At 41.5% G+C, this 26,940-nt stretch overlaps 1 protein-coding gene across 5 annotated transcripts in view; it reads right to left on the reverse strand.

Annotated features, from left to right (window-relative positions):
* Positions 1-26,599, reverse strand: part of EP300 (EP300 lysine acetyltransferase) — a 66,108-nt gene extending 39,509 nt beyond the window's left edge. For 2 of the 5 annotated variants that reach the window (XM_087766093.1, XM_087766094.1), the window contains exons 1-3: positions 24,597-25,735; positions 9,583-10,241; positions 491-667 (exon numbers count right to left, since the gene is read on the reverse strand). In XM_087766093.1, coding sequence (XP_087622219.1) covers positions 491-667; positions 9,583-10,241; positions 24,597-24,690 — 930 coding nt within the window. In that variant the 5' untranslated portion in view covers positions 24,691-25,735. Of the gene's footprint in view, positions 1-490; positions 668-9,582; positions 10,242-24,596; positions 25,736-26,518 lie in introns of those variants that run through there. The other 3 variants (XM_087766092.1, XM_087766090.1, XM_087766091.1) reach the window with 3 other exon arrangements.
* Positions 26,600-26,940: the final 341 nt, after the last annotated feature.

A 26,940-nucleotide genomic window follows, 5' to 3' on the forward strand; every position in this document is an offset into this window, starting at 1 on the left:
ACAGGAAGGAGCACACAACTGGGGCTTCTAAGCCCTATCATCGGTAATACCTGTTTGAGAAGAGATACTTCTCTCTCCCAAAAGCATCACTGAGTACAAGCAGGAAAACAATCCTCAAGACAAAGCTACGCTGAGGAGAATGGGCCCAATACACCAACCACAAGAGAAGGGATGGGAGAGGAGAACAGGGGTGTCCAAACAGGTGGCAAAGCTCAGTTCAGTTAAGGAGCTCCATTTAATTTTCTCTGCTAACAGGGTTTGAAGGGTGAAGAGTGGAGGTGCAGTTTATCAACAGAGAAAGCACAACTCAGCCCTCTCCTTCACATCGGCCTCTTCAGGAGCTGAGGCAAGTGCATTATGCGTGGATTCAGAGCACACATTCACACTGGGTATGACAGCTGCAAAAACTTGTAACATGGCAACACCAGAGCATATTGCTCCACTTTGGTCTACTACAACATTTTCTGAAGACACCTTTCATTCTACTTACCATGTTAGGCATTCCTGCCCCAGGAACTGGCTTCTTGTCCATTGGAAACTGTGGTAAACTATTCTGCAGTCCAGCTTTATTCTGCATCTGAGGCCCAAGCCCACTGGCTCCAATCTGCTGCCCGGTATTCTGACTATATGGCTGGCCATAAGGGCTGGGATTGCTCATCATTCCCATCTAGGAATTAAAATGATAATATGTTCAAGTTAGATAGCTTAAGTTCACAATGTAAAAGGCAAACGAATACTTCAGAGAACCAAGAGTGATCACAGCCATGAACCAGCTGCAATGCAATACTGATCCACATGCTTCCCCTCCTCCCTTATGTGCATGTATTTACCCATCACACCACATTAACACCTCAACCAGACAGTTCCTATAAACAGAGTGAGGCCAACTTACCAACCTTTGAGGTCAGTCTGGTCAGAATTGGCCTGATTATTTCTTTATAAAAGATTTCGTCCAATAGATTCCTCATCTCAGCTTTCCCAATCACAAATTTGTACCATGGACTATGTAACTATATAACACAACTTGGGAAGAATTTTTGTGCTCCCTGCATGTGTGCAGACTCCAAATGGGGACAAATACCACCTTCATTCGTATCAGCAGGGTTTATCCCAAAAACCTCCTACCCAACTGTCAGCACTCCCACAGCTCCTCTCCAGACAGCCGTAACAATGCATGTCTGCATTTTCAGTACACAACCGTTTTCAATTTAAGAATACACCATAGGCATAGGTAACACCACACACAGTCACACAGGCACAATAACTCATTTGCAGTGAGCGGTACTAGAGGTCAAAGGAGATGGTAGGAAGGAACTCTGCAAACAAAACAAAGCTAGTGAACCATTCATCCATAGGGGAAGAAAGATTCGTATTTCAGACAAGCTGTATGTTCCTTTCTGCAACATGCATCGCCTATTTGCATATTCAACAGTTTTAGCATACCAGAATATACCTATTTGTTGCCTTAGAATGCCCCAGAAGCTAAAGAACAGTCAGGATCAATCTTGCTAATAAAATTGTTTGTCCTCTGACATTTTTTTCCATTCCTTACATTCCCATCTATTTTTTCATGGGAAATTTGGCCTTCTGAGAGGACCAGGAAAACTGGAGATCTTTGTTAAGATTACCAAGCTCTCACCATCACTCAAGACAGGATCCTAGAGCAGCCATAATTCATAATAATAAAGGCACAAAAATACTTTAAAGAGCTGTATTGTTTCAACTCACATTAGCATTTGACTAGACAACGTTCAGTCTCCTTGATGCTTTTTGGTTCAAGTCTGAGCATTTAACTGCATTCAAAAGAGTGCATACAAGCTCTGATGGTAGGTTTGTTCCCAATCACTCCCACATTTATTCTCAAAGCATCCTCCCCTAGTAGAAACACCTTGTTTCTGCTCCTTACCAAGCTTCTCCAACCTGCACAAAGAAGTAACCTACATGGCCAGAGACTACCTGCGATTAGTCAAACACTTTCCTTTTTCAGGTTGTAACATCTGCCAATCCATTATAATGGCCTTCGGTTTGCATTTACAAAATGAAGCAGGATCAAACCCAAGCTACAGGAAAAGGAGCACAAAACTCAGTAGAGAAGCTGCCATTTCAGACATCTGACAAATTAATTCCCTTGAGGACACCCCCCCCCCCCCCCCATTCCACACACAAGCAATAACCATAATCACACAGCAGTAAGAGAGCAATGAAAAAAATCTCTACACACAGCAGGTAAACAAACTATGCAACAATCAGGCAGAACTAAAAAAGCTTCCTTTCCTCTGTCTCCTTTGGCACCACCCCTGCCATGTCTGAACTGCAACGAATACACGTACGGTGACTGATGAGGCAGCTGCTGCCAAAAACAGAACAGGTAAGACTCAAACCCTTCCTGCCTCTCCCTCAGAAGACTAACAAGATCTTAGGTGCAAGTTGAGCAGAAGGGAAAGGGAGTAGAAAAACATAAGGAGTCAGCAAACACACTTCCAGGACTCTTCCCCATCATCACTGCTGCCTCAAATTGACCAACAGGTTTAAGACTTAGTGAAGGGCTGACAGCGGGAAATTATTTCCATAAGAAAACAAGATATCTTTTCCTGTAAGATAGCCTGATCTCTTTGGCTCCCGAAAGGGTTCTGAAAGCAGGTACATCCCCAAACCCAGAAACTTCTAAGCAAAGTTTTCAAGTTCATTAATAATCATAGCTCCCAAAGTTAGCTGACACCTGAAAGTACACTAAAGCCCAGACTGTGTTGGCTGGCACTACCACTGCCTCCATATGACTTCCGCAACTTAGGCTGCTATCAGCCTTAGAGAAGACCTAACCAAACAATTCAGAATTGAAGGCTGAAGGCACATTTTCAAACCCTGGTGTCACAGGGAAAAAACAAGATGCCCAACTCAGACAGCTATGGACTTCACACGCCGATACCAAAGGATTCAGAATAACTGTGGCCTCATGAGCCAGCTCTCTGTCCTGACTGCAGGGGGAGAAACCCAAACCTAGACTCAAAAAAGCACCTTTGCTATGTCACCCAAAACAGCAGCTTTCTGACAAAATTCAGGGATGAGGTTTGACCGTGCCAGTCAGACTTTGTATCTGCAACACAGCTGGACACGAGCTTTATGTGAAGCAGCTGGCTTTTTCAAATGTACTAACCAAGTTGGCCCAGCACAAAGATCTCTGATGTTTTCTCAAGCATTAGCCATTGGCACTGTTTGGGATGCAAAGCCAGCCCCCTCAAACAAGACTGTCTCCATGGCAGAAACGCAGGGCTCCACCCTCCCTAGGGCTGAGAACCATCATCCACCTCACTGAGGGGACTTCTTCCACCCTGCTGTACCCAGGGACCTGGCAGCAGAAGGCTACATGCCCAGGTCAGTCCAGATGCTCCCGACAGGGGTAATCCTCAATTCCCCGTCTCAGCCTACAGGAGAGGCAAAGACCAGAGAAGTACAGGCCAGGCTGCAGGGCAAGCATGCCAAACTGACTCCTAAAGCCGCACACTCAAGCAACACCCAAGAAGGATGCTACAAAACAAATGCCACAAGATCTCCTGGAACAAATCAACAGCCATCACTTGGTCCAGGCGAGATTGACACCCGCCAGATCCACAGCTGAACCTCCCAGCAATGCCCCCCGGTCCTGCTGTCACAGACCCACTAACCCGACACCAACAACCTGCACGCAACTCTAGACTGAGTCAAGAGAGGGGTCATTTGGGAGATTCTTCACCTGGCACAAGGTGGCCTTGTAACCCTAGCACAAAAAGCAGGAGCATGCTCATGTCATTTGCTGTGACACGTTAAGAAACATGAATAAAAGAAAACATCAAACAGGAAGAAATGGATGACCTCATGACTACAATAGGAAGATAAAAATAATCCTGTACAGTTTTATCAGTAGGAAACAACCAGAAGGACTGACATATGGTTCATCACCATATTAATGATCTATTGAGAGTGAGGGGTGGATAAACAACTGAGTGCAGAAGAACCAGCCAAAGAAAGGTGGTGTTAGTACCACTGCATAAGACAAGTGCAAGGCTTCATCTGCAATACCATGCAAAAACATACATGGCTGAATCATAGCTATGAGTCAGCAAGTGCAACCTCTACTCACTCCTTTCTGGCCACCACTGCTCTTCCCATTTCTCTTCTTATCCATCCCATCTGTTGTTTTCCTTCCTCTCCTCACCTGACAGCCTCAACTTACTTTCATTGCATATGCAAAGACTTGCACACAAGGAAGAGCAGACAGAAATCCACATCACAGTAAAGGAGAAGAGGAAGAGGAAGAAGAAATAAGGAAAACAGCAAAAGATGATGATGTGTGGCTAACAGACAGCAAAGATAATCTCAAATGGTTATACCTTCTACATACACAGTGGAAAACAACTTGACTTTCCTGCCTCCAGTGGAAGCATGAGCTGTCATTACCAAATGGTGGAAGATGTGCACGTGTCACCAGGGGCACGGATGACACGAGATCAGAAAACATCCTAGTTCACAAGCACGAGCAGCATCAGATAGGGTTATTCAGGCACTCGTCCATTTGAGAAGAGCAACTATAAAAGTGCAGGGAATTCCCTGAAGTTTTGTTCTAATCCCATGAAACACATGCATCTTCAGCTTGGAAGAAGGTCGAGTAACCAACTCTGCTTCCAGTTTTACTGTCAATAGCACAGAGTACAAATTGAGCAGGAATGCCCGTTACAGCTATGCACATAAACATTACGATATTCTGCTGTTTCTCTATAAAAACAACTGCTTCACTGACAGTCTAATATTTGAGAGACAACTAGGTATCAGCAGTAGTATTGAACAATGACCAGTTTTAAGATTTGCAAAGATAAATGCAAGCACGGAGAAGTAAAGAAACAGAATTAAGTTTTAATAAGTTTCTTCCAAATAATCCAACATTTGCAGTATCAACTATGTAACTCTATCAGGGTAACTTGCAGTGCATGTGCTAGTTTAAGACCATACTGATCATATTTAGTATCTTTCCATATCCACATGCTCAAAAGTAGAAGTTAGTTAACTTTCCTGAAACTGTAAAGTTTGTTTTATTGAATTCCAGCTGGCTCTTTAAAAACAAGAATTTGTAATTGATAAATTGTACATCATTTTCTAGTGCCATTCTACTGACTGGTAGAGCATTACTGGACCCAGACACAACCAACTTAACAACCAAATTTTGCCAGTGGTATCTGCTGCATTCTTGCCAAGGACTATTATCAATCATTATTCTTTGCACTTGACTACATTATGTTTTAAGACACCTATTGCAAGACACTAGCGTTATTTCACTGCCGTCTGTGAAAGACACTCCCCTATTCACCCCAGAAACTTAGACTCAAGACAAATCTTCACTGCTTCATTTCTCCCTCAAACACTGGGATAAAGAAAGAAATTATCTATTTTTTCACCTTGGTTCACCAAAGAAGAAAAAGAAAAGGACCAAAACATGCAGCTATACTTCTCACGGATTAGTACTGGATCATATGGTACACTTGGTACCAGAGTCTAAACAGTATGGATACTGTTGAATCAAACAGCTGTTTAAAATAATAAGCAAATCAAGAACACTGACCTTCTACCTAAAATGTGACACTGAACATGCTAACACTAAGGAACATAAGGTGCTTTTATTTTCTTTGTCTAATTTTACAGTTGGAGGGTGACATCATCTTCAATGTCTCTGCAACTTTGACCAGGACTTCACTGTTCTGACATTTCTTGTTTTACTTAAAAGGAAGTTATGGAGATTCTGAAGAACTACATTTGTCCTTGTAAAATATTGCCATCAATTCTCCTTAGCAGAGGTTAAACTGATAAAACCCAGTGTAACTACTATAATAGGAGAGAACCCTGTATATACTCAAACAGTAAGCCAAATGACAAAGAATTACTACTGGAACTCTAAACATTTCAAGTAATTTCACATGCAAGAGAAATACTCACATAGCAGAGGTAGTAGTAATGCCCTTACTAATCTGAACTGCCTTCACATCCACATCATTACTTGAGTAACAGAACATTTCTTGAATCGGTGGGAGATGAAATCTAAATGACCTGAAGGCCAGGTGAACTTAGTCACTTTGTGACAGAGCACTGCTATCACAGAAATACACACACCAACTTATACACAAAATACCCTCCGCCCCTAATAAGAGGCTGGACAATAAGACCGTAACTGGACTCTCTCGACCGAACGCAGTGCAACAACAAACTGAAGGTTTTAGCTAGATATAATTACAAATGAAGAATGGTTCAAAAGAAGAAACATTAATTTGTTTTTAGCTTATTATAGAGCTTGAATTCACTGTCTGTTTACTTTTAATCAAAGCTGTAAAACTATCTAGTGAAACAAAAAACCCAAAAAATGCTTAAACACTGAAAGAATCAAAGCATTACAAACAATTTCCAAAACTCTATTTTGAGAGTAATAGGCATGTCTGTCGTCATCCTAACTTGCACACAACCAAGGGCATAGGAATTGTAACAAGTTCTGCTTTCTTGAATAGCTTTTTGTTTTTTCTCCTCCAAACTCTAACAGTTCCTTTCAGGCTAGGCTTTCACAGGCATTTTTAAGCTTGTTCTGTCACCAAAGCAGGGTCCACACCCTCCTCTGACTGGCAATATCAAATCCTTTAATATGTACCCTCCCTAGTATCAGCACTAGCTTTCCAACTGATGAGCATAAATTGGATCCAAAACACAATTAAAATTAAAACTTTTTTTTAAAATGACCATGTGAGTTTCAAGCCTGGCTTAGTTCCTCAACACAGCCGGTCATGCAACTGGCACAGAGATGGCATGCAGACGGAATTGCTTCTTTGTATGCCACTGACTGCTTATATCGTACATAAAACTACAGCATTAGACCACAGATGTAAGCGGCAGATTATGAGCGCACAAGTTTATGTATACCAGGTGACCCCAAATCAATCATTTACATTGACATTTGCGATTTTGAGTCCGAAAAGGTAACATGCACAACTAGAAAAGCCGGGAAGTACACGGCTAATGTGTACAGCAAGCGTTCCACTCTATTGCTAGCCAATGTTTTGGGAGGAGAGGAAGAAAACGCTTCAGTAACTCCACAGGACAACAGAACAAAGCAGATAGGTAACCAATTTTGCTTTCCAAATTAACCAACCACTTGGAGCTCATCTTTGCTGTTAGAAGAGTGTAACATCCTTCCTCCCAATGAGTTGACATCACAGGAAACCTAGGCTATTCCTCCGTACAAACCACTGCAGACAACACACCTCTGTTTTACTGAGAGAGAACTCACAGAGGCAACCTTCTCATCACCTAAAGGGGCTGACTTTGGCAAGCTAACACAATGAAGTTGAACACAACCAAAGTGTCTCGTCTATTTTTTTTCTCCTACTGAAGGACAGCTCCTGGTTAATGCACATTTTTTGCAGCGATGAAGGAAACCTACCGAAGTTATTACACAAACTCCCACATTAACAGCAACACAGTACTAAATTTACCAATTAAAAAAAAAATGGCTTTTAAAAACAACTGCTTAGGGTCCTCTGTTTTCATCTACTTTTTGAAGATTTGTAGGTGGGAAAAACAAAAGCAGATGGGTGGAGAGAGAAAACGGTCAGACATTACTGTTGTCAGATTTTGCTAACTCCACTGCATGAAGTGAAACACAGGCTTCCTGCCAACAACCAAACCAATTGAAGACATTCTGGAATTTCAGCCTCCATTTCAGACTGTTCTTTCTCATCCGGCAGTTTCAACTCCTTTACAAGGGTTATACCCACTATACTTACACTAAAAGTCTCAACTTTTTTTTTTATCAGCAATTAAAGAACTCTAAGCATTTTTAATCAGTGTGGGACTATGAACTAAAAACCAGAAGTTATCACATATTTGGTTTGAATATTCCCAAAAGCACAAGATGTTCTTACTTTAGATGTACAGCACATTTTGGAATTTAAGCAAGTGAGGAAGACAATTTAATTTTGGACTACATCAGCCAAAAGCTTCATTTTGTGTCCTTTCTTTACTTCTCCTAGATAAATTAGTTTATTATAATTCATAACCCTACTTTAGCTCTGGTAAGTAAGGATTAAGAAGTTTCATTTCACTCAAAACCTAATACATCAAATTTTTTACCTCTGAATACAGCTTTCTGAAGATTAAATTTTTTTTCAGCCAAGGAATAATGAATGAGACATTATATAATTCCAATACAAGAATACTTCTAAGTAGTTACATATTTCTTTCCACTGTAAACTGCATACAAATTTTCTACTGTTGCAAAGCTTGATTGCTACAACTTTCCTATCAGGCAAAAATATCTGAAATGACCAGACCACAAAATAACTCATGACTAGACATAAAATATATCAGAACCATTGTTAGCTGAACACTGAGCTTAAGCAAATGGCTAAGATCAAATAACTTCATAATTAATAACGTTCACTAGACACTGAAATAATTTTACTTAATACATTAAAGCATAGCAAAACCATTAATACAGAGCATAATTTTAATTTATGTTTCAAATACATTTATAGACTATGTTACTTATCATTCCAAGCCTTCCAAAGTGGACTGACTTCAGGCATTCCAAGATAGATCTACGCAGGTACCGCAAAGCACCTTAGACAATCTTTCTCCTCACTAGCCAAGAAACACAAAATACCCACCCCTAAAGTGAATGGAAATATTTAAGTATTTTCTAGGCTTTTGATCAAAACACAAAAAACTTGATAAGAAATACTCAACTGGCTCCCTACTCTAAAAAAGCCAATTGTGCATGACAAAAATTTTAGACATCTCCTTGTAACTTCAACCACTAGGTCTTCTCTCACCTTTTCAGAGTGACCCACAACAACTTTCTTCTAAACTCCGAAATTACAAGGGGCTTTTTTCAGCTTTCTGGTTTACTCTCCTATATACAAAACCTTTCTAAATTTTAAAACTAGAACTGGGCTGGATTAACAGTCTTTAAGAATCCAGCATTCGTCTTCAGGTATTTACGCAAGCATTCTTTCTCCACCAACAACTCAAATGTGTGTTTCTTAACAAGGTCAATGTATGTCTTTGCACATACAACGTACCAGTCCATTCAAATTGGTATCCACCTCTTCTCATCTGCTACAGCATAAACAAATGCTGATCTCCAACAACAAATGCTCTCACTAAGTATCACGCTGAAAAAAAGCACCACAACATCTAAAAGGCCCTGATGGATTTCCATCACATTCACAATACCAGCATGACATTAGATGGGAAAATACATTTGTGGACAAAGCATAAAACAGAATAAAATACAATCAAGTTACTTTTCAAATGTTGTTGATAATCTATACTGCCAGAAGATTTCTAAAATAGTCTTTTTAATCTAGCAATAGTCTTGCTTGTTGTGCTTGTTTTTGCCTCCCATGACTGCCACAAATTCCACTTTAGCAGCATATAAACTATTTACCACATGATCCAGGAGTCGTAAAAGAAAAAATCCTATTCTACAGAACCCATACTGCAGAGGAATACATCTTACAAAACAAAGTCAACAAGAAGGACGGTAATAAAGTCAAACTTAGCTTGTCTTACCTTGTTCATGGCTCCAGGCTGTGGCCCCCTCAGTCCAGCCTGTCCTCCCATCTGTGGAGAGCCTTGTTGCAGTGTCTCAGCCAACAAGTTACCAGCACTACCCATTCCTGGGTTTGGGTATGGCATATTAGGTCGCCCTCTGCCTGCTCCAATTGAACCGTTCATGACTTGCCCCTGCATCATCCCCTGTCCGTTGCCTGCTGCCAACATCGCAGGATTCATGCCAGCATTCATCCCTGTGTTCATTCCCATGCCAGGCTGATTAACTGGACTGTTTACTGTTGGCATCATTCCTGCTGTGGATTGGCCTGAAGGACCCTGGTTTGGTCCACTTGCACCCATCGCCATATTGGGAGAAGTCAACCCAGCTTGTGCCATGGGGCTTTTCACCATGCTGTTTAACATTCCCATTCCAGGACTATTTTGTTGGGTTTGACTGGCCATGCCCTGGCCAGGGCCACCAACCCCCATATTGAGATTTGGGGAGCTACCAGCCCGTAAAAGTTCAGACAGCTGCTTGTGTTTAGAGGCAGCATCTTGTGCCAGGCTGAGGCTGGTCTGCAGCTGATTAATGTCACCACCATTGGTGAGTCCCAGTTCTGTGGAGCTGATCAGTTCATCTGGCAAGTCATGTTCCAGATCAAACAGTGATCCAAAATCTGAAAAACAAAACAAATTTTATACAAGGTCAGAGCAATCAGTAGAGTCTTGAAGAAAAAATCTTGTTCATCAGTTTCTATTTTTATTTCAAGTAACTAGCAAAACTTCACTTTCTATGTTCCAGAAAAATTCCCTTATCAGTCATTACTGAAAACTATCTAATTTGTTGTGGTAAAAGTAATTTCTAAACTTTACAGAGTCTAAATTAGAGAAGACCATTCTACTTCACTCTCCTACAACAGTCTGTGTTGAAAGATCACTGGGTATCTCAGACTATGATCTCTCAACTTGAGAAATTTGACAAGGAAGGAGCAGAAAAAAAGGTATTAAAAAAATCCCACAGAGTTAGCCAATGGAATGAGACAATTATTACAAAGAATTAAAAGGTTGATGGGAAAGCACTGTCTTTCACTGAACTCTGTCACTTTTGGAACAGACATAACTAATATAGTAATACAGTTTCAAAAAAATGTTTACTATTTATAAAATAGTAAATAGAGGTTTGGTTGGGGGGGTGTATGTTTGTTTGGGTTTTGAGGTTTTTTTGTTATTGGGCATCGGTTGCCTTTTTTTTTTTTTTTTTTTTTTTAATCTTCCACATCCAGTCATTCCCAGCACAGAATTGCAAAATTCCATTGAACTTCACTGAACAGCCAGTATTTTCCCACAACGAACACTGTCAGAAAACAGTTAAAGTAACCCTCCTGGCCATGAAGCTGTGAAAACACACTAGGATGAAAAGTCAAATTCGCATCTCAAGAGCCCATGCAAAGCAATCCCCAAGGTAACCAACTGGAGAAAGATTACTATTTGGGATATATAGATACAAGAATATTACACAGTACCCAGAATCAATTTGCTCAAGAAAACAGGAAGTTCTTAGGTCTGCAGAAGCAGCATGCACCTTGACCTGTATATTTAATCTATGGTAGCGAAAAAAAACCCTAGAAAGTTCATGGCTAAAAGCTGAGCTGTTGTGTGATGCAGCTATGCACAACTAGGCTGTAAAGCTTACTATTTGGAATAGGAGGATACCTAGTAGAGGAGGGTTGTTTTTTCTTTTTTTTTTTTATGTTAACTATTGGAACATTTCAGCACCACTTCTGCCAGAAAGGTCATTTCATGGATGCTCTGTAGGAGGTATTGCATTGCATTTTCAAAAACTCTAGACCTAGACAATGATCTAAACCCCTACTCATTACCTCAGCAACTGCATATTAAAGGAAATGTCAATTACACTGAATTCTAGAGAGGCTGACAAGATGACTTGGCCCAAATATTAATGGAAAAAGACTACAGTTAAACAGCACATAAGTCAAAAAAGCTCATCAGCATTAGAAATCTGCTCAAAACATTTCACATGATACCATACCCAAACTATCAAACTCCAGTACTAACAGTTTCTACAACTTCGCAACTGTTATCACAGATAAGATCATGACTTAAGAATTCTGAAAATACAGTATGAGGTTGGCAAGAATGCAGGTATACCACAACAGAGGAGATATAACTCCATTTATGTGTTCTTCATGACTGCAAACCACCAGAGACAGAATGAAAATTTCCACTATGTTTTAAACTATTCAAATCAGTCAGCCCAATCTTCAACAACATAAATCTCATGCTAAAAGTTACGCTTTGCAACACATACTAAGGACTGATCTTTCATTTGCATCACTGGTATTCTTCAGCATGACTGGTATTTTTGAAGATTCAGAAGTGAAGGAAGAATCAGAAGAATAAAGCTTTGTCCAAGTTCTCCTCCATTTAAAATTATGAATTTAGAGTGTTGTGTCAGTAGACTTATCTCAAAACACACACCCCTACCAGGAAACTTACAATGCTCAGTGGTTAGCTTAAGAATCAAATATTGATGAACATGGAACAGTTACAGTGGAAGAGACCCTCAAATGAGAGGGGAGATCAAGGAAATGGAGAAAGCAATCAAAAAAATACATGACAGTTTAAAATAGCTTCGACAGGCATCTTGAGATGCCTGTTAGGATGCCTTTAACAGGCAAATCTTGAAGCACTACATCCAGAAAACACTCTGGCTAATAACCTGACAAATGGCCCATGAGTGAGGAAGAAGTAAAAAAATACGATCAGTAATTCACAAGTTACTCTGCTGTCCAGAAAAAAAAATACTCCTTAATGATGGAACAAAACTGAAAATGAAAGCTAAGCATCTGGGAAGAACACGAGCCAGCACAAACCTTGTACCTACAACATAACAATAATGGCAGCACACAGCAACCTCCCATCTGCAGACTGGGAAACAGCTGTTGAGGCAGAGATGCCCACACAGGTCAAAGGCCAGTTTTGTGACTGATTGTAGCTGGGGAAAGAACTTCTGCTCTTGAACAGACACAGTTTCCAGGACAGGGTGAGTCCCAAAACAAAAATCCCTACTTCACCTTTCTTGAGATCAAACCATTGTATATTAAGCCTTTCACAAAACCACCTGGAAAGTGATCAGTAAATGTCTAAATACAAAGAACTAACTTGTTTTTCAAGCCACCACAGAGTATTTTCTCAGAAAGACCCATTTAGATGATTTCAGATATAACACTGCAAAGGGGCAGTGCAATTCTTGTTTTGAGAGTCAAAGACTTGCTCATCTTTCTTAACAAAAAAAAACATTAATCTGCTTCTCTGAAGACCTCACTCTTTTTTAAATTCCCCCTCCTCATAAATGAGAAGATAATTCCAGCTTTAAGGCTTACTTGCTTATTTCCAACTGGAGTATCCAGGAACAAGCTACCTGAGCTCCTTGGTCTGGTCATTCTGTGCCACCCATGAACAGGAAGAAAAATATCATAAAAACTCGAAGTGTTTTTAATTCTTTTTATTAATGTCTCAAAACACAACAAATCAACAGCTACATTAAAAAAAACAAAACAAAACCAAAAATTAAATGGTTGCGAGATAATCCCAATCAGATTAGTTCTTTACATCAAAAAAATGTAAATTGTTCTTTCCATAGAAGACTAACTTGTTAGGATTTTTAATCCTAGAGAATATGCAACAGAAGATTCATCATAAAAGAATACTCTCAGGTACAAGCCAAAATTGTAAGCAGTAAATACCAACAATGCAATATTCTGGTGTCAGCTTGTCCTTTTTATAGGTCTTTTCCAAAAACAAAACTTCAAAGTCCTTTTCAGCCAGTAGATAAACAACAAAACTAGAAAAAAAACTTTCAGTTGCCTGGTCAACTATGAAAATTGCATTTTTAGTCAACTGCTGGGAGGCAGAAGTTTTCAGATAGAGGACTGAAACACGAACAGTCTCAAAAGACCATAAAGATCAATAAGACTTGGTGTATATCTAGCAACAGTTGCAATCCATTTCACAGTCTTTTAAATATAATACGTATCCTAAAGCCCACTGCAGAGAGTTCTACCTATGACCAATCCAAAAACTGACAAGGCTGGGCCAGACAGCTCATAGACTACGTGAAAACAATGCCACATACACTCACACAAGAGCCAAAGGCGTAGCTTAAGACAATGGTGATAAATATCCAGAGAACTGATTGACTTTCCAGTACACCGAGCCCACTGCTAGCCTTGCAATCTGTTTCATTAAGGATACACACAAAGATTTCTTACTAACAAAATTAAGCTTGTGGGAAGGAGAAGGAGGCAGATTAGTCCTGCAAAGGTTTGTCTACCTGATTCATAATCTCTAGAGATCTTAGGGCATAGTCAGACACAGAAAAAACGGGATGTAACAGAACAGACAGTATCTGGCCTAAGAGCTCAAAACCACCCAGTTATATGGAGGCAGTAAGTGGTAGAGCTGAATCTTGATCTCAATAGAGCGGCACAGAGTGATTCGACATGATGTTATTTATGGTATTATTAGTGTATTTCTTTCCATAGGTAACAAGAAGATATAGAATATATTGCTACTGCCACCTAAGATTCAAAGAAAAGACAAGGAAAGTACCTCCACAAAACAACATCTAAGTAGGTAATCAGAAAGTCTTCACCTGAGGTAGTCTCAACATGCAAAGGCATATAATAATTCCTTTTAGGAACTGTACCCCTACTGAACACTTAAGCAAGTCCTTTTTTTTTTTTTTTTGTAGAGTCAAGAAACTGGCCTGACTTGCCCTGGCTACATTAGATCTGTAGTGAGAAAGTGGGTCAGAAAAGAGAGTAGATGGACCAGGTCCATTTCTTTCAATAGCAGTCCAGTTAAACTGGATTAAGTAATATGAACTGCATCCTAAACTGTGAGAAAACAACTTCAAAAAAATCAGTGTGCTAACTTGTGTTGCATACTATGGAGTATTTTCTTAGTTTTGGATCCTACTTCTAAGAAGTCTGCCTTTGACAGTGTCTGATCTGCAAGATGCAAGGAAACTGCCAGCCTGGGATGGAAACCCTCCTGGCACCAAAACGGACTTTAAACTAGTACACATGCAGAGCATGCAATCAAAATCCTTAAGTCAATAAGACATTGGTGCCTTATCAAGTGATCAATTTTCAAACCAGTGATGTAACAGCTCTCAAAGCACGCAAGGGAAGGTAGAGCTTTCTGACAATGCTTACAACGCATGGAAAATATATCCATACTAAGTACTTAGCAAAGAAATCCACATGTAGGTTCAAGGGGCACATGCTAGTTTCTTTTGCGTGCTTTCTAGCCTACAGTCATGATTCAGTCGTTTCTCCTTTCTGGATTAAGACAACAGACCTCTATTTACCTTTCAGAATAAAACAGGCATTTCTATCAATATGGAGATTATCTGGTTCTAGCAAATAGGCTGCAGTGAAAAACACCAGCATCGTAAGAACTTGCCCACGTTACAAAATCGCAAGAAGAGTAGTAGCTTTACTCTCATGTGTACTGTACCCTCAGACTCAAGACGTTCAAGCATTCAGTCTCAAAGGAGAGCTGGTATATCTGAAGAAAAAGCATCGTGTGAACAGTGACACCTGAAGAACCCTGCATGCCAGACATGTAAGACAACAACTTACTCCAGTGCTTACTTTGTTGCTGATCTTAGAGAGGTAAGAGACTTTAGGTTCCTGTCCCTGCATCCCATTTATTATATGATATTCTGAACACAGACATATCACATTAGAAAGCTGCTGAACAGCTACCTTTTTGCACAAATACTTCTGGGCTCCAGAAACATATCAGTGGATCAAGTTATATCACAATCGTTAGGTTCACAATGAAACAAGTGGACAAGGCTTAATACAGGACACTGAATACAAAGCATGCATGTGACAGGGTTGACAGGAGCCACAGATGATGTTGGACTACACAGAAAACATGATACCTTTGCTGTGCTTTCAGACAAAGAATAATAAGCTGTTGAGGTCAGTATCTTCCCTGCATGGCAACATGAAAGCTATCCAGGAATCGAACAGGGCCTAGATGTAACAGAGAAAGCGCCCAAAGGATACAACCAATATCCCAGAGAAACCAGCCATTCAAGCTTGCAGTCAAGCATCAGCATTACGGGCCCTAAAATGTACTGTCTGAAATACCCTTAAAAAAACCCAGAACTCAAAATGTAAAAATAAAAAAGGCAGAACAAGATAAGGAGACACATTCTCACAAGTCGATTCTCAGGTATCCATGAAAATGAAAAAGCAAAAGTGAAGAACAGACATGAAACAAAGCGCTAATGAAGTCATCAATTCTCAAGGCCTCTGCAATGGCAGAAAATTAAGCTAGACATGTTCAGACAGTTTTACTGGGGGAGGGAACCACACATCTAAGAAAGAGGCAAAAACTCTAAGATTCCTACCAGGTGGGTGTGAGAGAATTTTGCTATATGGTATTTTGGACATCAGAATTATTCTTACCATTAAAGCCCATTAAGGAGAAGGCTTTTCATGTAGATCCTCTGTGAAGCCACAATTACCCAATGGTAACACAAACTCTGCCAAACTGTTTTTCCTACCTTAAAATATAGAGTTAACTTAAATCAATCTACTAATTTAATGCAAGACGAAGGGGCAAAAATTCAACATCAGCCTAAAATACTAAGGTAAAAAGTCCAAAATCCTAGGACATCAGTCCCTATACAGTCCTAATAATCACTCATCCTCAAAGCAGAAGCGTGATGCAGAGGTCTTCACTATCACTTATGCAGCAGCAACTGAGAATTCTTATTCTATATTACGCTATTTGGGTAACAAAGTCTTCAGCATTAGACTTTGATATTAGTTCTGTTCCCTGTAAGAAACTGGGGAAGCACTGCCTCTTTCCTTCCCTGCTAATCCAGAAAAGACCTGAATTTGCTCACCACATCAAGAAACTTGATAATTTGAAGCAAGACTGCAAACAATACAAGCAGAAAACACATCTAGAAGGGACATACTCAAAACCTCTGGAAGACAACAAACACAAAGGCACAAAGCACATTAGTATGTCATGGCAGCACATAACTTCAGGCACAGATTTTTTTTAAAAACAACGAAATGTTTGTTAGTGAAAAAGTCCAATTCACCATCTAGAATGCACATGATCTCATTGTTAGTTGTAACAACCAGGTATAAACATTTTACAAGTGTAAAAAAAAAATCATTCTAAAGAAGCAACAACTTATCTATCACTCAACATCTATCAAAGACTATTTTAGGACTTCATTGATTTCATTTTTTTAAGCTATCCTAATCCCTATTCAAACACTGGTGCCAAAAACATCAATCCTTGCTTAAGGAAAAAAGTCTGAATTTTGCAAAGTTCCCAAACTAATATCAACAGAAATGCCAATTTTAATAGATTGTTTGATGCATGTTTTTTGCAACTTCAGAAGAAAACTGTATTTATAACAAACTTTTCATTTTCAGAATCATATTCAAAGTTCTTCAAAAAACAGTATTTAGAGACACAGATGATAGCAGGTGTTTACCACTGAAAGACTGGGTGCAAGAATCAAGACAGCGTACGTTTAAGTTCTAACACCACTTAAGGGGGAATTTTGCAGACACTATTGTTTGTGTATCTGGCTATTCATGCTTTTACATAACACAATGCAAAGGTACTAGCCTTGCCATCACTGATGACCCACGTAAGATGAAGTTTTGACATTTTAATTCCAAAATGCTAAAGTCACACAGTTAATATTTTCTTTGTGAACGTGTTGCTATTTGCATAAATTTCACTGGGCTACCTTTAACTTTAGTGAAGTCTCTAAATTAGTGTTCTTATTCCCAAGACTATCCTGTGTATGCTACTGAAATTCCCATAAGACCACCTTAAGTTACCTACCATTGGTCTGTGGTATCATTAAATAGTAACAATGGCATTTCAGTTGGGAGTCTGATAAATTGTGGACTGCCATGCACACAAGCCTGGAAGTTAGAGATGCCTTGCTGGTCTGCGTTACTGGTGGGCAAAAAATGGGTACATGCAGATAGGAAAGGAACACTCATATGTGCACAAACACACTGAATCAGTTTCATTTTAGAAGTGATTACAAATCAGTTTCAAGAAAAGAGTAAAGTTCACTTCACTGTCAAGTTAACAACTTTGAAATGATGCAACTTGCATATACAATTACCAAAAAGTCAAGTCAGTTTTCTGAGTATTACTGACTTGAGTTCATTCAACATTATTCCTAAGTAAAACCAAAACATAATGCTGAATTAACATACAAAAAAATATAAAAGTAAACAAAAAAACAGAAGTCAGCAGATCAGACTACTTTATCTTGAACCAGTAATTCCCCAGAGCTCCTGAAATTATATTCAGGAATACGTAAAAGGCAGTTTAGCTTCAGCAGAATTTGTACTGAGCAAGTCATACACCAACATTTTGCCAGAATTTTATTTTTTATTAGAATTCTAAAAAAGAAAAAAACCTGAGAATTAGATTTTTTTTTTAGGTCATTAACACAGTACGAGTACGCTGCAAGAGTGATTATCTACTTGTATTTGGGAGTTCTATAAAGCAAGAAACAGTAAATCATGATTCTGCAAGCAAATAGATACAGTTCAAAACTCTACTTACATCTCTTTACGGAGATGCAACAAAAGGTGCAGTACAGAGGTGTTTCACACCATCAAATGGAAAAAGCAAAATCTTTCTCTGCCCCATCTCACAATCATGAATAACAGAAAATAACCTGCACTGTTTTTGAAGGTCCTGTACCTAACTTGCACTTTTTTGTGAAAATCCTAGTTTGGACAACGATTTCATCTCCTTGCTGTTCCTATAAACACACCTGGCATCGCCAACTAAACCACAAGTTACTATGATTTGAGTTCATCAGAATTCAACACTCCTTTTTCTGATCCTTCTTCAAAAAGTTCTGGAAGAAATGCGTGCTTGAGGAAGAATATAGCATGTCAAGTTTTTAAGGGAACTTTAAATACATTCACATGCCAATCCATTTTAAGGAAACATTGCTATTTAGGAAGACAACGAAGTCATGTTGTCAGATACGTCACTTACTGCTCAGGGAGCGGATTTCTGTGAATTGCCCTAGTTCAAGTTCTACTTGAAGTTCTACAAATTCAATGTAGCCACGGATGTTTTGTCAGTGCATACATCCATATGCAGAGACAGATGTATTTTACTTCAGCCTGCTGCTACAGTTTAAGTAAAGACAGAAAAGCCAAATCCTTGGGGACAGGTGTACACTGTTTATCTGTCAGTGAAATCTACACAGCAAAATTACTCCATTTGTCAAATAATAAATCTGAATGACTTTTGACCAAGCCCTCTCCGAGGGGGCACTAGTTAGGGTGATGAGAAAGGTTAAAGTAGTATCATTACATTGTTGGAACAAGCACTGAAAGGCTGCTCCTGCTAAAGCAGCTAAGCAAGACACTGAGATGACACACTGGAGATAATCAAGCAGCCTACAGAGAAGATGCAAGAAATACACACTAAGTCATACAAAATTAAAATCTAATAATAAGGGCATTTTCTCCAACTTGTAAAGGTACAAGAAACCAGAATTCCTACAGTAAAAGTTCAGCATTTATCCCCAGTACCTTATGAAACACACATCCCCTAAAAAGGTAGGGTCAGCTAGACCTTTCCCAGATAAACTTTGGCTTTCTGCAAATACAGAACCTGAACTAGGGACCCTCTAGACTAAATCCAAACCCTGCCCTAGGACCGTGAGGTACAAGATGCAAAAGTTAGTACGTTTTTTTAATCTAGTATTTAAATTCCCAAGTTCAGCAACAAAAGTTTTCCCTGCAATACCAAACTCCTGAATCGGTATTTTTAAATTGCAACTGTAAACTGGCTTTCTAGTCTCAAAGGTTTTTTATTTGTAAGTGCTCGAGATTCAGTTTTATATCACGGTATGTACGGTCCTTGTGTTGTAGTGGATTTTTTTTGTTTTTTAAATTAAGTACCTTCCTAACACTACTCAGAAAAAGTACATACCTATGTCAGAGACACACACACAATCCACTTGCCGAAAGGGGCAAAAAAAGCAGAGATAGAGCAGTTTGGAAATCTATGAGATTCAAAAGTCTGCAAGATTTTCTTTAAAAAGTTACTAAGAACCATATGAATGATCGGTTTACTTTTTAAAGAAAATCTTGCAGACTTAAATTATCTTAATTTAAATTTATTCCTAATGCAGTTACTTTGAGAACCTACTTAGGTACAAGGCAAAGATGCCCATTTTTGCCACACAAGCATCCACCAATGCAATACTCAATTTACAGCATACACCAGCCATCAAACCATATTTTAAGGCATCTCTCATCTCGTAACAACTAATACTTGGAAAAAAAACAGAAACCCCCCCCCACGGCTCTCAACAAGAATGGATAAAAATATTTAACTGATGGTTGTAAGTTAAATGTAGCTAATGACTTGGTCTTAAACATTAGTCAGAAAAAAGATTTGCAAAAAGTGTTTAATTCTAAAAGTAGTGTATACAAACACTAGGGGGGAAAAAAAACCATAGCTGTCTGAAAACAGCGTTGAAAACCCTGCATATGTCTCTGGAAAAGGCAGCGAGACAAGATTAATATGATTCATTTCGAGCAAAGAAACATCCTGATACATTTGGAACAAATGAAAGATGAGTATCAGTCAAAACTGCAGTAGTCCAGGCGAGAAGTTTCGTTACAAGTCTTAGACCTTTGATGTAAGGGAGAGTAAAGTTTTAAAGGTCAGAAGCAGTTCCTGAAAAAAAGGAACATACAAACTTTACGAAAGACGGGTACTGAAAGGGAGACTGAAGACGTGCTATTACTCCGAAAAACACAACTTTTGGATATAGTACACTGAAGGATGTTAAGGCACATACCACAAATACGTACACTGATCTCTGATATAACACACGTGCCAACTAATTGCAGAAAACTGACTTCCGATGTTACAGCAAGCCAGAAACAGTAAGCACTTAAAATCCTATTTTTGGATCTAGCAACCCCAAGACATGATACCATACAACCATGCTGCAGCAGAGAGTATACTCCATTTTTATTCCTTGACAAAACACAGCAGTTCTGAACCCAGAGCCTGAAAAGCTTTCCGAGTTCACAGAAAACAGGTTATTTCTAAGGGGGAGTCTGAAAAACATGATTAAACTTTGCCTTCCTGAATATACCACATAGAAATCTGTATGTGGCAATTTCAGCACACCTGCATCACTGCAGGAAAAATTGAGGGGTTCACAAATAAAAAGGTAAAAAAAATAAATCACTGGTTTAAGGCATGCAGTTAAAAATGTATCTTTATGAAAGACTTCCACTCATTTACTCAAGGAGATAACTCTTCAGGATGCACTCAAATTATTCTGTTATACTGGGGGGGGGGGGGGGGGGGGAAGATTGGTGTACACCAGCTTGCTAATACAATGTTTAAGAAAGTCTTGTTAGGTGAAGTGCAACATATTAAAACAGTGTTCTACCAGTAAGGAAAGGTAAACAAAACACTGCCGAAGTACTTGTGTCAATGTAACCACACTAGTACAGAAGAGCTGTGCTAGAGTGCCAAACTCATATCCCAACTAAGGATACTGTACCAACGAAAGGGGACCCCGCTGTAGAGCCCTAGTGGTCTTCAGAAAATGTAACATCTGGACAAGATACACATATAATTACCATTCTTCTTTGCAAGAAATTTAACATTTAAATAGAAAGAAAAGTTGTAGAAAAACCTCTGGCAGTTTAAGGGAATCTACGCAGTCCTGCTCCTAAAGCTGTTCTAGAACTACACAACATTTTAAGAAAAAAATGAGACCATGCAAAAATTCTAATATACGACATGACGCTGACAATACCGAGACTTTCTAGATTCCTTCAAAATGTTTATTACAAAACGTGCTACAAACATTTCAGTTTCCCTGTAAGTCTATGTTATTCTTACCTCCTAAAGAAGGAGCTGGCATTAATAAAGCAACTCAAAACTACACTAATACCGTATGTTCTACAGCAAAGAAAATTCTGGGCAGGGAACACACGAACCATTATAGACTTGTAAGACAGAAGGAGATGCAGCACTGCAACAACAGTGGGAAATGCAGCTATATTTGGCTGCTGCCAATAAATGAAGTGCATTAGGACAATCTTTGCGGACTTCTTTTTAGAAGAAAACCACCAACGTTTGAGTTCAGTACATTCCAAGCCCAGAATACCAGTATCATCCAGGTCTACAGTGAAAACATGAGTGAATTAGAGACTCAACTTAGTCTTCAATATAAAGACACTTAACATCTGCAAGTTTGGGAATAAGTTAACCAGTCAGTCATTGTTTTTAGGTATCTAACAAGGTAAAACAGTACCTCAGATTAAGAAATGAGTCAAAAAGTTAACAGCAAAAGAAACATACTTGAAGATCCACTATGCACATGTGCTGGAAAAAGTTTCATCAACAGTGCAAGTTTCTTGCCTTTCTCCTTCCCTCTCCCTAATGACGCTGTGAATCTAACAGTTTTAAAAAGAGTACTTGAGTAAGTACATAAGCACCATGTTATTTATTTTCTATAATTAACTAAGGAGTGGGGACAATACAACAGATTCTATAAGTGGAATTTACTTAATGAAAGCTGCTTGCACTATTTAAAAGCAAATTTAAGGAGCCGATAGGTTAAAAATGTAAACTTCAAAGCAGTTTGCAAAGTGGGGACAAAGCAAAGTGGGACAAAAAAAAAATTGCAGTCTCTCAAGCAGCAAATGAAAAAAATATAACCCTCAAAACACACTTATTGGTTAAGAGGTTTGATTTTATTTAATTAGAAAAACAGATATGGTATCATGTTAAAAAACACAGAAGATGGAACTGTCCCAAATCCAGGTAGAAGTTGTCAACAACAAAAAAAAAAAATCCAGAAGAGTAAGAATCCCTTAATGTTTTTTTATGTAGCATATATAAAGTGTTTGCACTACCATAAACCCTCTGCATATTTATCAGGTGATGACAATCTCAATCCCTTTGAGAAAAATTATCCCATTTGTGCACTACTGAAACTGTCCAACAGTCCCTAGTGCTTTACCATAACTGCAAAAAGTTCTGCCCAGTAAGCTAACAATTAAAACAGACTAAGTATTCTGTGAAAATCTGCACCTGTTAAACTGAAATACATTCACAAATGATCCAAACCTTATTTGATCACAAATGTCTTAACTTAGAAAAGTGCATTCATCTGAATCAAAACATGCCTTTAACTTTCATATTTTTCAAGTATCAGGACTTCTCTGACAAAATACATTTTTATCTCACTCACCTCTCTAAACTGAGCAAGATAACCATTGTCAAGACAAATTAAAAATGGTTACTACTGAATTAAGTACTGGTTTCCAAGCCTAGCACAAAAAACCCAACAACTAGCTCTAGCTAAAGAGCAGCTTCTCCAACCCTCTTCTACTCCCTTACTAGAGACCTGTTGATATTAGGAATAGTCATGTCCTCCAGTTACAACATAATATTACCTATATCTAATATGCTCTGAAAGTTACACACAAACTTTTCAAAACTACCGCATCATTCACCAAGAACAGAGAAGGCAAAAATCAAAATTTTGAAGATGATTCCAAGTAGAATCACATCCACTGCTCAACCAAAAACCAGCTACTAAAACCTCCTTTTTACTGTCAAATGAGGAGCTTCTTAAAAAAAAAAAAAAAACAAAACAAAAACCAAAAAAACCACCCAAAACCAGAAACCCCAAACAACTCTTCCTTTTTCTTGCCAGCTGTAACTGCATTGAACAAGACCACCGGTGGCATCAGAAATGCCACCACTCACTAGAGACTGGCAGAAGGCAGCCTCCTCCATATCCTACAGGCTAAGAAGACCTAAAGTGTGTTCAGAGAAACTCCTGCGGGACAGGTAACCAAGTACTCTCATAGCAAAATGACACCAAATGCTCATCTGCTTCCCAAGAAGCATTAGAAAGCTGAACAGCCCTTTGTTACTCCCTCCCCCCTCCCAGTACAACCAGTTTGTATTTGCTAGGGATTGGGACACCCTAGATTTCCAACCTCTAGCTTGCCTTCACAGCATCACCAGAGACCTTTGCAGGCCTGCAGAGAAGCCCCTTTATCTCCACAGCCCTCAAGTCTACAGGGGAATTTCAGACATTTTGGTCTCGCAGCAAAGAAATGGGAGATGCAAGATGAACTGCACTCCATATTGATTCTTAATGCAAATAAGGTGAAATAACATTTCATTTCTAAGAAGGCAAGAGTCTCGATAAACCTTATGCCCCAAGCTTGGGATCTGGATTTTGGTTTTAGCTGGTTTTTTCCTAAAGTCGATGGCCTATCTGAATCAGAAAAGCAGTTTTTAGATATTCTTCTGCGAGGAAGAGTCAGTAGGATTGTAAAAAGTAAATCAAATAAGCAGACTGCATGTAAGAGGAAAAAAAGAAAAACAGTAGAGAAAGAAACCTCTTTTCTAAACGAGTTATTAAAAAAAAACCCTGTATATGCAAAATAAAATACGAAACAAGACACACATTTGTGTGTACGAACATACACACATAATTCAACAATAAAGTATACAAAGGCATCACCTTTAGTACTATTTCGTATTTCTGCAACTGGCATTAAAGGCATATGCCTAGCAAGGAGCTCCGTAGTAACTACTATTGTGAAAGACACGAAAACGACGAACTGTTAAGTCTTATCTGCAGTTGATCAAAAGCACAATAAACTGCACAGCTTTGCTTTCAATCACTTCCAAAAAAACAGAAGGGCAGAAACATCCGAACAACCCTCCCTATGCCATTAACCCCAATAGCTTCAAACGGAGCGCAAACGAGAGGGACGGACAGACAGATAGAAAGGACGCAGGCACGAGTTAACAGCAGCAAGGGGGAGGAGGAGATTTAGGCCGAAAAGGGGAGAAAAGGGCAGTAATTGCGGCACCGAGAGGTGGGGAGGGCCGGGGCCCCCGAGACTGACCTGTGCCGTCGCTGGCGGACACGGAGAGCGCCGGTGAGGAGAGTTTAGGCCGCTTGGCTGAAGGCGGGCCCGGCTCCACCACATTCTCGGCCATTTTTAATTCTTTTTTAGACAATCACTCAGAGCGGGGAGACGGCGGGGGGTGAACCCCAAGACCTTCACCTTCTTCTGGGGCCCCGAGTCGGCCGAAGAACAACAATAAGGCCGAGGGCGAGCGCGGAGGATCCGGCGGAGGAGGGGGGCCAAGTTCCCCTTTTTCTGCCCCTCGGGCTCCGGGAGGCCGGCAGCGGAGAAGCGGGGAGAAGGTGGGAGCCGGGGCGGAGGGGGGGAAAGAGGCCTCTTCCCCCAGGCGAAAGGGCTGAGCGAAGATGGGAAGAGCAGGTAAAGCCCCCGCCAAAAAAAAAAAAAAAAATAAAAAAGAAAAAGAGGCTGGTGGGGTTTTTCTTTTTTTTTTTTTTTTTTTAGTAAAATTAATCCCGGCTGTTGTGCTGCTGGTGCTTCCTCGCCGCCGCCACCATCATCATCTTCATCCTTCGGGGGGTCTCCTCCTCCTGCTGCCTCCTCACCGCCGCCATCAGCCTCTTCCTCCTCGGCGCCGTCCTCCTCCTCCTCATCGCCACAAGGAGGCGGGCGAAGGAGGGGAGAGGAGGAGGAAAAAAGAAAAAAAGATCACCGTCCTCTAGCAGCAGCTCCTTCCCCCTCCAACACCACCCTGCAAAAAAATACCCACCGCCAGCGACAGGGCTGGGGGGGAGGCGGCGGGGAGAGAGGCAAGGCGTGCGCGGGGTCCCCAGCTCCACTCGCTTCTTCCTCGCCCGTCGCTAATGGCTGCAGAAAGGGGAGCTGTAAGGATGAGGAGGGTGAGGATAAGTCCCAGGAGTCTCCGCTTCACATCTTGTTGTGCAGGGAAAGAGGAGGGGTTGTTGTCCTGATGGAGGCAGCACCGATCGCGGGATGGGAAGGTGGGGGGCGGGTTTCAACACCCTCTCTGCCCCCCCACCTTCTTCTCTTCTTCCCCCTTCCTCTTTCTCTCGCTCTCAGTAGCAGGCTGCCCCCCCCTCCGGCGCAGGCAGAGGGGCCGATCCCACAGCAGCGGCAGGAGGAAGAGGAGGAGGAGGAAGAAGCCGGCCCCTCCCCCCCCCCTCTGCCTACCTTCCCCCCTCCCGGGCGGCCGAGGATGGTTGCGAGCGCTGGCGCCGGGCAGGGAGGGGGCTGCCCGTCTCCGCTGCCGCGGACCCACGGGCCGTGCGGGGCGCGGAAAGCGAGGGAGAAAAACCTCGGCCGCCGCTCGGGCGCGGCGGGGACTCCCTCCTCGCCTCGGCGAGGGTGGGGAAGGAAGCGAAGAGGTTGGTAGTCGGGGGAGGGGGGAGAGGGGGAGGCCGGTCAGCGACCCCTCCGAGAAGAGGAGGGGGGGTAAAATTAAAATAATAAAACAGAAGAAAAATCACGCCGGGGGAAGGCGGGGGACTCGCCCCGGGGTGGGTTAAATGGCCGGGAGGGGGAGGGGGTCCCCGGCGCTCCCCGGCGGGGGGGGTGGGGCGGGACGGCGCAGGCAGCGCGGGGGCCGAGCGCAGGCTCCCTACTGCCCCTGCCTGGCGCTCGGCGGCGGCCCGGCTGCCGCCGCTCCTCTGGCGTGTGTGGCGGAGCGGGCAGAAGCGGGGGCGGAGGGGAGCGAGGGAGAGAAAGAAGTCGGGGAAAAGGAGGAGAGAGAAGAGGAGAGAGAGAGGAGAGAGAGAGAGAGGGGACGGGCAGGCTGGCGCGGCGGGGGGGGGGGGGGGGGCGTCTCGGGTCCTCGCTTCTCTCCCCGTCCCCTGGCCGGGCCCCTGGGTCTCTCTGCGCTGCCCTCTCTCTGCGCTGCCCTCCCCCTGGCTCGCCCCGTCCGGCTCGGCCTCTCGCTCTCGCTCCCTCCCTCAGTCGCTCACACACAAACAAAATGGCGGCTGTTGTTTCTTCACTCTCCCGAGTCCTCGGAGGGAAGCAAGCGGCGGCGGCGGCGGCCGGAAATGAGCCAAGAGAAAAACGGGGCGGGGCCAGGCCTGGGGGCGGGGCCCGGCGGCGCTGGCGCACACAATGGAACGCGGGGGGCTGGCGTGCCGCGGGGGGGGGGGGGGGGGCGCGGGGGGCAGCGGAACCACCCAGCCGCCGTCACGAGACCGCGCCCGCCCAATCAGCGCCCGCCTCTCGCCGCGCTCTTCCGCAAACTCCCCTTGGCTCCGCCCCTTAAAGGCGAAGGGGTTTTTAATTAAAAAAAAAAAAAAAAAGGCTCCTTCTTCCTCCTCCTCCCCTCACGATCTTTTCTGTCGGCCGAAAAGTGCGCGGCGGCGGCCCAGGGCAGGCAGGGAGG

This window comes from Nipponia nippon, unplaced genomic scaffold (assembly GCF_047370975.1).
Source record: "Nipponia nippon isolate SJK-2023a ecotype South Korea unplaced genomic scaffold, ASM4737097v1 scaffold_3, whole genome shotgun sequence".
Lineage (NCBI taxonomy): Eukaryota > Metazoa > Chordata > Aves > Pelecaniformes > Threskiornithidae > Nipponia > Nipponia nippon.